General features: G+C 42.0%; 1 protein-coding gene across 1 annotated transcript; it reads left to right on the forward strand.

Annotated features, from left to right (window-relative positions):
• Positions 1-7,869: 7,869 nt before the first annotated feature.
• On the forward strand, positions 7,870-15,708 carry ywhag2 (3-monooxygenase/tryptophan 5-monooxygenase activation protein, gamma polypeptide 2). Its single transcript, XM_017682147.2, has 2 exons — positions 7,870-8,095; positions 13,576-15,708. The coding sequence occupies exons 1-2, from the start codon at positions 8,009-8,011 to the stop codon at positions 14,230-14,232; spliced, it is 744 nt and encodes a 247-aa protein (XP_017537636.1). The 5' UTR covers positions 7,870-8,008; the 3' UTR covers positions 14,233-15,708.
• Positions 15,709-15,917: the final 209 nt, after the last annotated feature.

Genomic DNA, 15,917 nt, shown 5'->3' on the forward strand with positions numbered 1-15,917 from the left:
GGAAAAAGAGAAATTTTGCAAAGTGCTCTAAAACCAGCAACATACACAGTTTTACTTTTAATTCATTTAATTAAGAGCTTCATGTTGGATCACCTGGGGCTTTATTGTTATTTGTCATCTTAGCTACAGTATTAATCTTACATAGTTAAATTCATGTGAACTAAATTGATATGCTAATAACCTCAGACAATAATGCTCTAGCTGGTCCTCCATAACCTAATATTTAACTAAAGGGCACACATTCATACGATCTTTGATGAGAAAGCCCTGTGAAAGCATTTATTTGAAGAAATCACTGAAATTCATTCAGTATAATTTAAATAAGAGTAACTAGAATTCAGTGAAAGCATCTGCAGTCTAGTCAAAGTTGGGACACCATGTAAGGTGCAGGTTAAAAACAATGCAATGAAGTGTAAATGATTTAAACCCTTTATATAAAAAGGACAAAGACCACACAACAAACTTTGAAATCTTATCTTTATTTGATTGTAGAAACACATCAAAAAAGTTTTTTAGCTTGGGACAGGGGTAACAAAAGACTGGTAAAGTTGTCTAATGCAAAAAAACAACTGGAACGTCTCGCAACTAATCAGATTATTTAGCAACAGGTTATTAGCACACAAAGCCAGCATCCGTGATGGTATGGCATCAGCACATATGACATGGGTGACTTGCATATCTGAACAATATATACAGAACCCAACCACATACTGCACGTGTTACACCAGCATGGATCCATAGTAAAAGAGCCCAGGTGCTAAACTGGCCTGCCTGATCTGTTATCCCCTTAAGAACATTTGATGCATTATGAAGTGAAAAATACGACAAAGGAGAACCCAAAATCCCATATCAAGCAAAAATGGGATAACTTTTCATCTACTACAGCAGCTGGTCTTTTCAGTTCTCTAATGTTAACAGACGAGGTGATGAACACGCTCCTGTCCCAACTTGTTGAGAATGTGTTGCAGGCATCACATTTAAAATGGGCATTTATTTGTCAAAAACAATAAAATTTCTGTTTCAAAATAATTTTTCTGTACTATTTTCAATTAAATATGGGTTTTAAATAATTTGCACATCGTTGCATTCCATTTTTATTTCCTTTGTGCACAGTGTCCCAATTTTTTGGAAACAAGGTTGTAAATTATAGCAGATAATGGAAATGCTGGATGCAGGTAGGGGAAAAAGCTGGCATGTCTCGATGTTGTGGTTAATATTGTAAAAGTAGCATCAGGTCAAAGGCTCACCTATGTAAGGTGCCCTGTGCTTATAATTAAAAATATCTACTTTTTGGGTGCGTATATAGACACTCTGGATTAAGCGGTCAGCGCCGATGATGATGTTGATATATAGACACGCCCTTGAGCCAAAACATTACGACCTATACGCCATTATGACGACCCGATGAGGCCCAGACTCTACAAAACCTTGGAAGGTCCCCGGTGGTATCTGGCACGAAGACGTCAGCAGCCTATCCTTTATGGCCTGTAAGTTGCGAGGTGGAACCACTGCGGATCAGACTTCTTGTTCCAGCACACCACAAAACACTCCATCAGTTTGAGATCTGGGAAATTTGGAGGCCAGGAGAACATCTTGAACGCTTTGCCATGTTCCTCAACCATTTCTGAACAATACTTGCAGTGTGGCAGGGCACAATGTCCTGCTGAATGGGGCTGCTGCCATCTAGGAACACCACTGCCATAAAGGTGTGTACCTGGTCTACAACAATGTTTAGTTGGTGGCAAGTGTCAAATTGACATCCACATGTATAACCTGGGCCAGGGTTTCCCAGCAGAACATTGCCCCCTGCATCATACTCTCTCCACTGGCGTACAGAGTGGACAGGGGTCAGCATGGGCACTTTGAATGGTCTGCAGCTATTCAGCCCAATACACACACATTCCTCCCACTACCAGAAGAATTTCTTGACATGGGGAACAGTAGCCCTTCCATCAGTTCAGCCTTCGCTGGCCTTGAACATCACTGACCCTGGGCGCCCAGTATCTTATCATCAGTTTATGGTTTGTCCCACCCCATACGACCATTGCAGGTAGGTACTCACCGCACCTAAACAGGCCTTCCCACAAGCCGTACCATTACCTTACTAAGATACTCCACCCCAGTCAGAAAATAAATCCTCACTGGTGGCTGTAAAAGTCATGATATGATGTTTATTTTAAAACACTTAAACAGATAACACCTTAACATCTAATCTCGCACACCAGGGCAAAGGATGGAGCAATAAAGTGTGACCCTATCGGTAGGCCATCCCAGAAATTATAATCTATTTAGAGAAGCCTTCACATCACACAAATGTCAGTGTAATGGTAGCCTGACACCAGTAATCAAACCCCTAGATACTCCATTGACTACCAAAGTAATAAAACTAAGCACAAGAGTTATAATGTTAGTTACAACATGATATCCAGCTCTGTTATCCTTGATAAGGGACTTAATTAAGGGATCTTCAGAAGGAACATCCTCTAGTTGCTAATCTTAGTTGTTTTGGGTTACAAATGCTACAGGCAAGTGACTAAAGGGTTAAAGCAGTGAAGAAAGGTTCGCAGGTTTTCTGAAGTCAGCATGACTCCATACTTTTAGCTGCGCTACAAAGCCCTGGCTGCAGCCGAGGTAGCGGCCTATCTCTCAAACACTTCTAAATAAAATACAATATATGCATGATGTGCAAGACATGGACGAATGCTTTAACAATTCAGTGATTTTACACTTTTTAAGGTAACAAAGCAATTTCAAGTTGTTCATATCATTCGTGAGCAGAGAACTGTGGGTAACCGAAGGCCTGAAGTGACACACTTGAGGCTGCATTTCTACGCTGAGGACAAAGGATCCTTCTGCTGTGATGTCGCGGCCGGGAAATACAGCCTACCTCGGCTGCTGCCTCGACTTTAGAGCGCAGCTTTTGTGAGGGTTCCTGAGCTAGCTGAGTGTTTTCAACATTATATTACTGATACAGATATTATTGATATTATCATGCATGATGTTATTGGTTACACATGATATTATTGTTTTTTTTTTTATATATAAAAAATCAGGAGATACGCAAAAGTTGTTACATTTTCACAGAAGATTACAAGAAAGCAAGATTTCTGTCTTTTAAAACAGTGGTTCTCAAGCTGGTCCTCGAAGCCCCCCCAGACGGTCCAACTTTTGTTCCCAATCTAACTCACAATGCATAGGGATAGAGCAAAAATGTGGAACATCTGGAAGGCCATTGTGCTTAAAGCTGCATTACATATGATTCAGGGGTTTGGATCCCTCTCTGGTGGAAATGTGCCACTGCATGCAATGTACAGAAGAACATCATCAGTTGGCTTCCCCAAGCAAATAAATCTGATGATTGTGAGCGTGAAAAAGATTTCAATGTGAACTCAGTGAATTTAAGTTAATTATCTACTATTGTGGTCAGTATAATGTTGATTTTGCATTTGAGACCTAAAACTTCGAGCCGGATCTTCTCTTCACTCTATGCGTGTGACATTAATGCTTAAAGATGTGTCGATGGATCCATGTATCTTTGGTTTCACTCAGATCTAGATAATCTTTTAGCTAGTGTTTCATGAGTGTGATGTAGCTCGGGTGAAGGCCAGACGTATTGGTCTTAAATCGGACTGGTTTTTGAGGTCATTACAAAATAAGTGCGCAGTGCAATTAGAAAGTCTAAAGTTAATTATTATCTTTCTGAAATTACAGGTCATTTTAACAATTCTGAGAAACACTGGAAAAGCATGAAGTCATTTATTTGGTAATAAAGATGCTACGGAATTTCCACCCTGCGTTATAAAAAATTGCAATAAAATTCAAATGCTGAATTGCTTCAATGAGCAGTTCATTGCTGCGGTATCCTTATTTGATTCATTAGATCCGGAAACACTGAAATTTAATAATGTTAACACTGACAGTGACTGTAAAGAAAGCTTGTAATTCACTTTTAAACAGATTTCTAATTCTGAATTGTATAAAGCTCTTAAGTGTTTAGACACAAATAAAGCAGCATAGTCTAGACGCATTGTTTTCAAAGTTAGCAGCTGATGTTATTGTAGCACATTTAGCTTGTATTTTTAATTTTTCATTAGCCACACATTAAATTCCATTGGTATACACTATATTGCCAAAAGTCTTCACCCCCCATCCAAATCATTGAATTCAGGTGTTCCAGTCACTTCCATGGCCTCAGGTGTATAAAGCCGAGCCCCTAGGCTTTAGGCGTGGAAGCGATTGGGAACGACAGCAGCTCAGCCACGAAGTGGTCGGCCACGTAAAATGACAGAGTGGTCAGCGGATGCTGAGGGGCATAGTGTGCAGAGGTCACCAACTTTCTGCAGAGTCACTCACTACAGACCTCCAAACTTCATGTGGCCTTCAGATCAGCTCAAGAACAGAGTAGAGAACTTCATGGAATGGGTTTCCATGGCCGAGCAGCTGCATCCAAGCATCCAAGCGCAGTGCAAAGCGTGGAATGCAGTGGTGTAAAGTGCCGCCACTGGACTCTAGAGCAGTGGAGACGTGTTCTCTGGAGTGACCAATCACGCTTCTCCGTCTGGAAATCTGATGGACGAGTCTGGGTTTGGCGGTTGCCAGGAGACGGTACTTGTCTGACTGCATTGTGCCGAGTGTAAAGTTTGGTGGAGGGGGGATCATGGTGTGGGGGTGTTTTTCAGGAGTTGGGCTCGGCCCCTTAGTTCCAGTGAAAGGAACTCTTAAAGCTTCAGCACTAAGAGACTTTGGACAATTTCACGCTCCCAACTTTGTGGGAACAGTTTGGGGACGGTCCCTTCCTGCTCCAACATGACTGCACACCAGTGCACAAAGCAGGTCCATAAAGACGTGGATGAGCCAGTTTGGTGTGGAAGAACTTGACTGGCCTGCACAGAGTCCTGACCTCAACCCCATAGAACACCTTTGGGATGAATTAGAGCGGAGACTGTGAGCCAGGCCTTCTCGTCCAACATCAGTGTCTGACCTCACAAATGCGCTCCTGGAAGAACGGTCAAAAATTCCCATAAACACTCAACAGTTGAAGCTGTTATAGCTGCAAAGGGTGGCCGACATCGTATGAAACCCTATGGATTAAGAATGAATCTTTTGTGAGTGAGCAGCTAAAGGAGTTCATAACAGCGAATAATATTTTAAGTGCTAATCAATCTGGTTTCAGAAAAAACAGCACAATCACAGCAATGCTGAAGGTAATAACTGTTTCAATAGGTAAAAGGTCCTATTGTGTAGCTCGTTTCATTGATTTATCAAAAGTGTTTGAAATAGTGGATCATACAGTAGTGAAATCTAGATTTATAAACATTAGATTATCTGAAGATACCGTTCTGTGGTTTGAAAATTACTTATCTGGTGTGCAGGATGAAAGTTTTAGGTTTCCAGATTTGCATAAGGGTGCACGCCACAGCCACCCTAGTTCACCTGCTAGTCCATTGGCGCCCTTGTGAGTGTCATGTGCATAATAAGCTGCATAATGTGGTTCTATCTTATATATTACATAATGTACTAGGGCTATCAACAAATTTGATAAATTCCATTACATAATCAAATTGTAAAAAAAACAGACATTCAATTGGGAAAATGAATTCTCACAGCTTTCTGCCTTGTGAGTTCTCACGTGGGCCTGGGACTTTGCACTGAATGCACTGCATCATGGACAGGATTCACACACTGTCGCTTTGGTCATTAAAACAAAACGCAGGTCCAGCTAAAACGAGCAAAGAAATTCATTAACAGCTGTGAGGTAACTACAGCAGAGAGATCAAAACCCAACTCGGCCACAGTAAGCGATTTGCACTCTGAGCGATCTAAAAAGCCCCATTTGCAAACACTTTGGAGCAAAACTTAAATAGACAGCAAAACGGAGGAACCTCAAGATGAAGCTACGTGAGCTACAGTTGGCCTATCGTTCCACTGAGAGCAGCCACACACAATCACACAGCTCTGAAACCATGGAAAACGAAATGGGTAAGAAAAAAGTCTAAATGCCTCAATTTAATAATCCAGTCAGCTGCAAAGTGAAGATTTACACCTTGTTTGAACCTTTTTACCTTCGGTAGCTGCAGTTTTGTTGTGTGGGGCTGATTTCTGCTTGTGAATGTGGCTCCTGTGGAACGTCAATTTGAGGGGGAACTGAATCTGATGCTACTCTTGTTGTATTGGTTTGCCCACTTTTGTGGACATAATGCACAAAAACAAACTTGTCATTTTTAAAAGGAAAACTCGAATGTCATTTTAATCACTATTGCAATGTCGGTGGACAAAAAGACTTTCATTGCACTGCAAACAAGTGCTGTTTTATTAACATGCAGCAGGGTTGACCCACTGCTCGGCGCTGACCCCAACACGAAACAAAGTCGAGTCCCAAGTCATTAGTCCTGATCTCCGAGTCCTAAACAAGTTAGTATGTGTTCTTCAGCTAATTTAAAGCCATAACACTGAATAATAGTAACAGCATTATAGCTTTTCAATGACAGCAGGTTAGCAGTGAATGGTTGTATATTCATTTTTAGTATTTTTAGTATTTTTTAGTATTTTTACTCTTCCAAATAAAATAAGAAATCCATGTTACACAGATAAGCATGACAGGCATGCTGTATACAGAAAGAGCAGTGCACTACATATGGAAAGAATTTTAAAAGTATTACTGGACGTAATGATAAGAAAAACTGAAAATAATTTTTGATGATTTTTTGGAAAACTGGGCACATTAATTAAAATGAAAACTAGGTCAGCACTAAAATTAGCTCAGCCAACTAAAAGCAACAAAAGTGAATTGAACTTAGAGAGCCACCGAAACCAAAACGACTAAGCTGAACAAAGTTTACATAAAAGACAGCGAAACGACGGTGAGTGTAAGAAGCTAAAGTTGACTTTTCTCGCCAGCTTCGTGTTGGAATTTTTCGTCCCACCTTATGTGGTGCAGCGGTTCCAGCTGTTCGTTCAATTTCAGCAGGACTTATTCATTCATAATTAAAAATTCGGCTGTGTCGAGTCCCATCATCAGTCTGACTCTCCATGCTTCTTCCACTTTGAGTCTCAAGGCTTTCCGAGTCATGACGCTCAAGTCTAAATCAGAGTCCGAGTCACTGGTGTTGAAGTCAACGTGGAGTCCCAAGTCTTCCTCGATTTTCTCGACTTGAGTCTAAAGGCATTAAATTCGTGACTCGAGTACGACTCTGGGTGCTGGAGCCTTTCCCAGCGGTCATTGGGTGGAAGGCAGGAACCACCCTGGACAGGTCGCCAGTCCATCGAATAGCTTCAAAAACATTCTCCAGACAGTGGAAGGGGGTAAAACCATTTGCCAATGTTTTAAATGATTTACTGGGAGCTGCCTCGGCCAGGACGCTCCTGTAAGAGATGTTAACTATCAGAAAGCTTCTTCCTGTTACATAAAGGTGGATAAATAAATATTTCTTTTATGGGATGGAAGAGACCCTAAGCACGCCCCAGTTCAGGAGGCAAAGCTTCCATCACCCACAGGGCCCACGAACAGCTGAACGTCCCAGGCAGATCCCAACTCCTTAGGACAAGCAGCCTAAAGCAGCTTAGGACCACATTCCTTCTCACTGACCTGGGTTCCCCAGATCCCCCCCTGTGGACGTAAGACAGAGGGGGCAAATCGTGCCCCATGCCTGGATGAGAGCTATAAGACCCAGCTCGCCGTGAAGTCGCTGGGCTGTGGCTCCAAAGCTACAGATGAAAGTAACGCATCTGATCCGTGCTTCGTGGGGGCCTCTGGGTACCCATATAAGGAGTGTTACATCATGAGTAAGGCACCCACCTTTTTAGGATGCTGACGTCGCCCTGCAGAGTGTGAGGAGGGGGCATCTGAGCGGGAGGGGCGAAGGGTGTCCCGTCGGCACGAGCGCAGATAGCGAGGAACAGCTGCAGAGCCGTTTCACCGAATTGCGCCGAGGCAGAGGAGCCAGCACGTTCAGCCGTAGACCTTCGCCTCACGACGCGTTAACGAATTGCGAACAGACAGACGCCAAACATGGTCGACCGCGAGCAGCTGGTTCAGAAAGCTCGACTAGCTGAGCAGGCAGAGAGGTACGACGATATGGCAGCGGCCATGAAGTCGGTAAGTCCCCCCTTTTCTCCTCTTTGTGCCGGGGTCAGTAACGCCCTTTTGTTTGTGCTGCGCTGGAGACGGCCGGTACCCACCACGGCGGCCGCACTGACCATCCGCGAGAAGCGCTCAGATCAGACGTGCTCGACCCCACACGGGCAGGGAGCGTTCAAACGAGGCGGAGGACTGAAAAAAGACAGATGCCAGGCGCGTTCTGTCGTCTAAAATGTCTTAAACGGTGTCCAGTTCGGCTGGAAAGCAGCACATAACGGACTGGGTGTGTAGGCTGTCTGGTCCTTGGGCGGTGCCTCCCCTGCCGTAGCCCAGCTTACAATACAAATGAATGAGGGGACACAGAAAACGGCACGAAGTGCGCTTTAACGCCGCGTCTCGACCTCTAACTCCGAATAACAGCTACATTAGTCTGCGTAAAAATCTGCGTTAAGCCGTTTCGCTGGTTCCCTGGCGACTCCTTCATTCATTGTGGCTGGACAGAAGAGCTGCTACGGCAACGACTGACCGTAAAAACCCCGTTGGAACGGCCACATCTGGCCCCTGTCCAGACAAAAGGGACCCAACGTTACACGCCACAATAAAACACTTCTACGCCAGGACTGCATAGTTTTTTGTGATAAAGACCTTTTGAAGCATCACCACCTATTTAATCACGTCGTCCAGCGCTCACTATCACAAACGCCAGCTATTTCTTCCTCTAAACAAACGTTAGAGGCAGTAGAAATCCTTCTAGAATGTTCCATCGTTGTCATATTGCAGTGGGGGCCGGCGTTCACACTGGCTACTGCATGCTTTGCTTACATCCACGGCCCTGCGTTCTCATTTCAGGACAGTGCTGATTAATGTCTTACAGATCAGGGTCATGATCCAGAATCATTTATATGCTTCCCTCATGTAAATAGATACATACTGCATGGATGCACACGCTTCAAATGACTTTACTGTCACCATCATTGGGATTGACTTGTATTTTCCCCAGAAGAAAAGGGCATTTGTCAGATCAGGGCCTTTCAGGACTCAGCATGGAGACATTTGGTCAAAAGATGTGAACGTAGGGTTAACCCATCGGCTGCCAACGTGCAGGGAAAGTTCTGTTCAAGCAAGAAAGGGCAAGGACACATGAATTTTAATTTGATCTTTGCACTGCACAGGCTCAGTGAGTGACACTGAGGAGGCGTCATTGCCACACAGCACAGAGGCCCCCTCCTTTTCTGCCTTGTTAAGTGTTGACATCATGTCTATATAGCTGGGCTGTATTCCTGTTCCCTTCTTGAGACTCTTGTGACTGCAAATACTTCACTTTCAACCAGCCATACTGATTACATAGGTGAAAACCTGGACGTCAGAGTCTGCGGCGTTAATTAACCGCTACAGATTCCAGGTCTGCTTTAAAGGATCATCTGATATGAAGATTCAGGACAGATAATCAGCATCTCCTTATCTGCTCATGGCCACAAGACCTGCCGATAGCAGTGCTTATAGCCGCATTCTGGATTTATTCCAAATGAATCCGTCTTCAAGTACAGAAGATCAGTCAACGTGTTGAATGGCTTTGCTGTGAAAAAGGGCCTCCTCCTTCAGGACACGGGCTGATCACTGCAAAATGATATCGGCATCACCAGTCAGGTCCAAACATCAGAACCACACCACTGCTTTAAGCTTGACTTAAAACAGCCCGTTCTCACACTGTTCTCTCTGTCGTCTTGAATACATATAGCTTATTGACCTTACAGGAGAAGGAAAAACATACTCTGTTTTAATGTAAGTCAGCATAAACAATTTTTTTTTAAAGTCATTTCTTTTGATCCATTCATTATGTAATTTACACACAATGTAAAAGGCAAACATTTTCAAATCAGGTCGAACTGAGAAAACTGAGAAATAGCAAAAATGGAGATGCAACGTTTTTCATAGCTCCAGTATTGGCTGCTTGCTGGAGGCTCCAAGTATTGTTCTTTCTAAAATTGAGGAGACAGTATAGCAGCAGTGTTGCATCAGCCAGCCCCACTGTTCAACATGCACTGAATGACTGTATGTCTCACATATTATACGAAATGCACTCAGAATCGTATCTGAAACAGACACGTGTGAAAATCAGTGCATAATTCTTCAAGAATGAACAGGAACATGCTTTGGCTGTAAATTGTGTCCTCTTCTAACAAACGATTGATAATAGCTTGTGTATTTTTTAAAGTATTGCTCTCTGTGGCATTTGTTTTAGCCATTTTCTGTGACAAGTGATGGTCCGTGTACAAAGACAGCCGTAACAGGGTTACGATCTACCACTGGGACCCAGTTATGCCTTGCAGGCTGAAGCAGCAGTACAGTTGGCCGCTGGCCCTCTCATTGGCAGGAATCCTTTCTCTCCTAAGCAAGGTATCAGCAAATCTGGGCATTTGTAAGAACACATAGACAAAGTCTAGCAATTAGTGTTCTCCTGCAAGTGCACCGAGATGCTCATCAATTCTGTGTGGTCAGTAGTTTGACGAGAAGCAGCGGCAAGCTGCACAGAATTCAGATTCAAACCTTGGGCATTTTTCCACCCCAGCCTCCAATTTGTGGTGCGGTCACGTGGGACGTAGAGCAACGTGAATGCACTATAACCATTTTCTATCTTTGAGGGGAAAAGACAAATCACTGCATGATGAAATTAATATTTACTTCTCTGGCCACTTATGTCATCAGGCAAATACTCTTTTGGTACTTAGGTTTGGGTATATGGCATAATGTTAGTGATAAAAGAAGTACAATTGAAAATGGAAAGAAGTTTTACAGACAGGATCCACAATTTTGCCAAAACAGGGTTGTCTTCCCTCTTTCTTAGCCTTTCCCAAAGCTCCTGTTAAGCACTATGAGAAATATTTCATATTACATTTAGATTGAACCAAAAAACAGATTTGGCAGCTTTATGTTTTGGAAAAAAAAAAAATCAATAAATGCCATGCACAGATTTACAGAGGATAAAAAAACACACGTGCTCAAATGATAATTAAACGAAAATGATAAACATTAGCAAATTAAAGTATTATATCAGATATTGGTGAAATCATCCTGATATCAGTAGGGAAACTTGTGTGCATCCCAAGTGTCTGTAATTGACTGAGTAGTGTGGCTCACTTAGTGATGTCTAAAAGCTGTTTGACAGTAAAGTGGCATCAGTCCCATAGATAAAAGCCCTTTTAGCCGTAGACCTGCCGGCAAATTTCCTAACGGCTATGCATTAACCCCGAGTTTATGGCCTAAGAGACAAGCTGTTATGAATTGATTGACTTGAAATTTCCACTGGAGTAAGAAGCTTTTATCCTTAATACTTTATAAAACACATCTTGGCCGAGACATCACGCATCACCCAGCATCTTTGTCTCTGAATACCAGGTCTCTTAGATGAAGAGAAAATGACAAAAATAGCTGCACATTTGCTATTTCCTTCTCAACAGATCTCTTTAATATTCCGTCCACCTTTCTATCTTTAGTGGCTACATACTGTCATTTTCCTCTTTGTTACTTTCTTTTCCACTTTCTTGTTCTGATCCTTCAAAGCTTACACTTGTACATTTTTAACAGTGGAGCTATTTTTGACTCCGAGACAGTTGTTGTTTTATGCATGTGGTGTTATGCGTATAGTTGTTATGTAAAATACGGTTGAATGTAAAATATTTATAAGGTAACATTTGTGCAGCTGATTTTATCGTGACTGTTTCTAACTACTCTGCTCTTGTTATAACTAGGCGATAATTACTGTGTGTTTATACTGTTATGCGTGCACCACTTGCGAATAGCCGTAAAACATGGCTTAATGGACATAAGACAGAGCACGCTCAAAAATAACACCACGCATACCTCTGTGGGTCTTATGTAATCACATCCCAAACAGAAGCACTCTACATCAACTGGGGCTGAAAATTGTTCTTGCACTGTCACTAAATGAGATGCAGACTGTGCTGAGATATGTGAGGCGTGTGATCTTATGTAACTAAAGTGTGCTCTCCACTATTCATTTGTGGCATTATGGTTTAAAATCAGTAAAGAAAACAAAATATGCTGCTCCTAGTGGGGTGTAAGAAAAGGTCAGGGAGAAGGCCACTGTGACAGGTGAACTGCCACGTAGTGATCGTCTTAGCTTTCAGTGCAGCTGCCCAGGGCTGTTCGTGGGAACACTGACCCCTCGCCTCCCCAAGCGTACACGCCCTCACCCATCCACCCTACCCCCCATCCTCGGTGCAGCTGAAGTCATCGCTGCTCTTGCTTAGTAGTAGTGCTCGGTTGCTTCACAAAACAGTAGGAGCCTTCTTGGTGGTTCGAGGTGGACTGCTGTACCAAATGAGACGATTGCCATGGAAACTGGAAACGGCACTAGGCGTATAGCACTTGTTCATCTCTATGGCTGCACAGTTGCATTGAGGCAGCTGACAAAGCCCAGTGTGGATATTACCATTATGCAACCGAAGAATTATGGCTTTGACGATAAGCTCTCTCTGCCTCGCATTACATATTCATCAGTCACTCGATTGGTTTTAGCAACATTTAGGGAAGGGCGTGGTTATTTGAAAATCTTGACGTTAATTCGCTCAACCTGTACTTTTTATGTGATGTAGAACGACAGACAATGTCATGACACAAGCGTCTGACACTGCGTTTGGAACAGACCTGCATTTTCAATGCAACATTCTGAGGTTCGGTATTTTACGTGTTAAAAATCTCTGGACTACAGTTTATTTTATACCCTGTATATCTGCTTGGCTGAGATTGGTCTGCCTGCACTGGCTTTCTAACAAAACAACACAATGGAATGAGGGAAAAATATGGACCATCTTGGAGGCCCTGAGGAATGGGCTGGGAAAAAACTGCCCTAAGCAAATTCAGACAAAAAGATGAACCCAGATGCCTGAGTTTGATAACTGAGAATGGTTTCCACAAAAATGACAGATGTTCAGAAGAAACTGAGGGGTATAATTTTAAGATAAATTTTTAATTAAGATGACTTTACTTTTTTGATTTTTTGTCACGTTATTAAACCATTACATACATCTTTTCTAACTGGAATATTCAAATACTGAAATATTTACAATATAGAAATGCTTAAAAATGGATATTAATTTAAAATATATTTTGTTGCTGTTGAAACAAAAAACTTGCGTCTTCATCCTTGTCCGTTTTTATTTTTGTACAGAATGTGAAAGTGCTAGCTGCCTTTTACAATGTTTTTAAAAATCATGATGAATGCAGTAAAAAATATCCAAAGCTAAAGCTACTTAAATACATACTTCCCTCAACTTGCATGTGGCGGTCAGGTTTTTTTAATCTGTAAAATTGCTGTTTTGAACATGTGAGGTTTTGTCACGACAGCCATGATTTGTATAATGTATTTTTCCCAACACAAGCGAACTGAAGATAAAACGCTCACCTTTTTAATGTTTTCAGTTTGGTGATCCGCTTCTACTTAGCTCACCCAGCATTGTTTGTTCTTTGTGTTCTAGGTAACGGAGCTGAACGAGGCTTTGTCCAACGAGGAGAGGAATCTCTTGTCTGTGGCATACAAGAATGTCGTAGGTGCCCGTCGTTCTTCTTGGAGGGTCATCTCCAGTATTGAACAGAAAACCTCTGCGGACGGAAATGAGAAGAAGATAGAGATGGTGAGGGCCTACCGCGAGAAGATCGAGAAGGAGCTGGAGGCTGTGTGCCAAGATGTGCTCAATCTGCTAGATAACTTCCTCATCAAGAACTGCAGCGACACCCAGCATGAGAGTAAAGTCTTCTACCTGAAAATGAAGGGAGATTATTACCGTTACCTGGCTGAGGTGGCCACAGGCGAGAAGAGGTCCACCGTGGTGGAGTCTTCAGAGAAGGCCTACAACGAGGCTCACGAGATCAGCAAAGAGCACATGCAGCCCACTCACCCCATCCGCTTGGGATTGGCTCTCAACTACTCTGTGTTCTACTACGAGATCCAGAATGCCCCGGAGCAGGCCTGTCACCTTGCCAAGACCGCCTTCGATGACGCCATCGCCGAGCTGGACACCCTCAATGAGGACTCCTACAAAGACTCAACCCTCATCATGCAGCTGCTCCGAGACAACTTAACACTGTGGACAAGTGACCAGCAAGACGATGAGGGTGGGGAGGGCAACAATTAAAAAGGTAGACGTCTCTCTCTGAAGAAAAGCGATTTAAAAAAAATGAAATGGCTGGTGGACTTTGGCAGCAGCTTTTGCCATGGTTTCCTCTGCAGCAGCAGTTCTTTATTTTTCCACGAGTTAAAAAATATCAAGGTTGGTTAAAAAGGGGGGGCTGAAGTCTTAGTTTGAATATATACAGAAATATATATAGCTGAATGGGCCTCCGTCTTCTTGGTTATCTTTGACATTTGCCAAAACCACTGAAAATGTCAGTCAATCAGCCAGAAGGGGTCGTTGTTGGTTTGGAATGGCAGCCTCGCACTGGCAAATGGACTGATGTAGTTCAAAGGGATGCTGCTTATTTATGTTTTTGGGGTAGTAGAAAAGCATTTCAAAAGAAGGTAAGCTGAAAAAAACACTTGAATGCAACGTATGCAAAATAGTCTTAAATGGTTCCAGTATTCGTCTGAAAAAAAATAACGTAGAGCCAATTTGTTGATTTTTGCTGGCAGCGGCAGTGAAATAAAACAAACCTTTACATGAGATTTACTGTTAGATTTACTCTAATTATGGGATCCATGGATGCATCAAAATGTACAACAGTGATAAAAAAAATCTGGCCGTGACGTCATCGCATTCTGTCATCACTGGAACCATAGACTATTTTGAAGGTCTGATGAGATAAGAGGCAGAGACTTATCTGTTTAAAAAAAAAGAAAAAAGAAACTAAGAAAAAATATTGCAGCTTCAAAGTTTGTGGTTTACTTCTGTGTTTAATTTATTTTTGCACTTGCCAACTATACTGTTTTGTCAGTGTAAGATAATTATGATGATACTATCAATGATTCAATATTGTGCATGCTGGTGATGTATTTATACAATAGCTTGACTTTATTAACTTATACCTTGGATGTTATGTATTCCTATGATTGAGAAGTAAACAGGCTTCATATTGATTACTTATAATTTATCATTTTGTTTTTTCGTTTTGATTTGCTATACCAAAATTGTGATTGTTAACAATAAATTGATCTGTTATGGGCGTTGCTGTTGTGACATGAAATATGTTTATTTCTTTAGCTAGACTGAAAACTGAAAAACACTACTGATCACTTAACTGTGCACGTGTTTTTCTTGGTAAACTATAATCATGACATTGTTTAACAATGTTTCCGCTCTCGACAATATATGAGTGCTTTTTCTTGTCATGTTATGCACAATGAAACATGTATGGTTTGAACTACAGTGGAGTCGGAATCAGTGTTTCTGTGACACACTCAGAACATGGACCATAAAGTTGTATTTGGCAGTATTATTTTTTTCATTCATATATTTGTTTTTGTTTCCTTTTTTAACTTTTAGCTGTCTCCTGGGTGACAAATATCTTGAATGTGAATAATTATGTAGCAGTTGCACAAGAGCCAAAATAATGACAAACATGAAAAAAAAGAAAAAAAATCCACAAATAAATAAAGAAAAATTGAAGCGGTCATAGATGCATCGCCTCTATGTTGGTCATGTTTAACGATGTGCATTGCTGTGGTGTTTTGAGAAGCAAGTAGCTACCAAAAGTCGTGTTTGCTAAGTATTTAACTTACATGAACAAAATTCAGCCTGTTTTCATAGCCTTTTAGTTTTAGTGTTTAGCTTGTGGTGCCTGAGGAGGCTGGCACTGAAACCTGTTGTCCCACTGAAGAAGTAAA

This window comes from Pygocentrus nattereri, chromosome 17 (genome assembly GCF_015220715.1).
Source record: "Pygocentrus nattereri isolate fPygNat1 chromosome 17, fPygNat1.pri, whole genome shotgun sequence".
NCBI lineage: Eukaryota > Metazoa > Chordata > Actinopteri > Characiformes > Serrasalmidae > Pygocentrus > Pygocentrus nattereri.

Excerpts from the sequence above, each read along its gene's own strand:
- ywhag2 (XM_017682147.2), top strand. The coding sequence starts at position 8,009 with ATGGTCGACCGCGAGCAGCTGGTTCAGAAAGCTCGACTAGCTGAGCAG. Across the intron at positions 8,096-13,575 it reads TGGCAGCGGCCATGAAGTCG|GTAACGGAGCTGAACGAGGC; the intron begins GTAAGTCCCCCC and ends TTTGTGTTCTAG.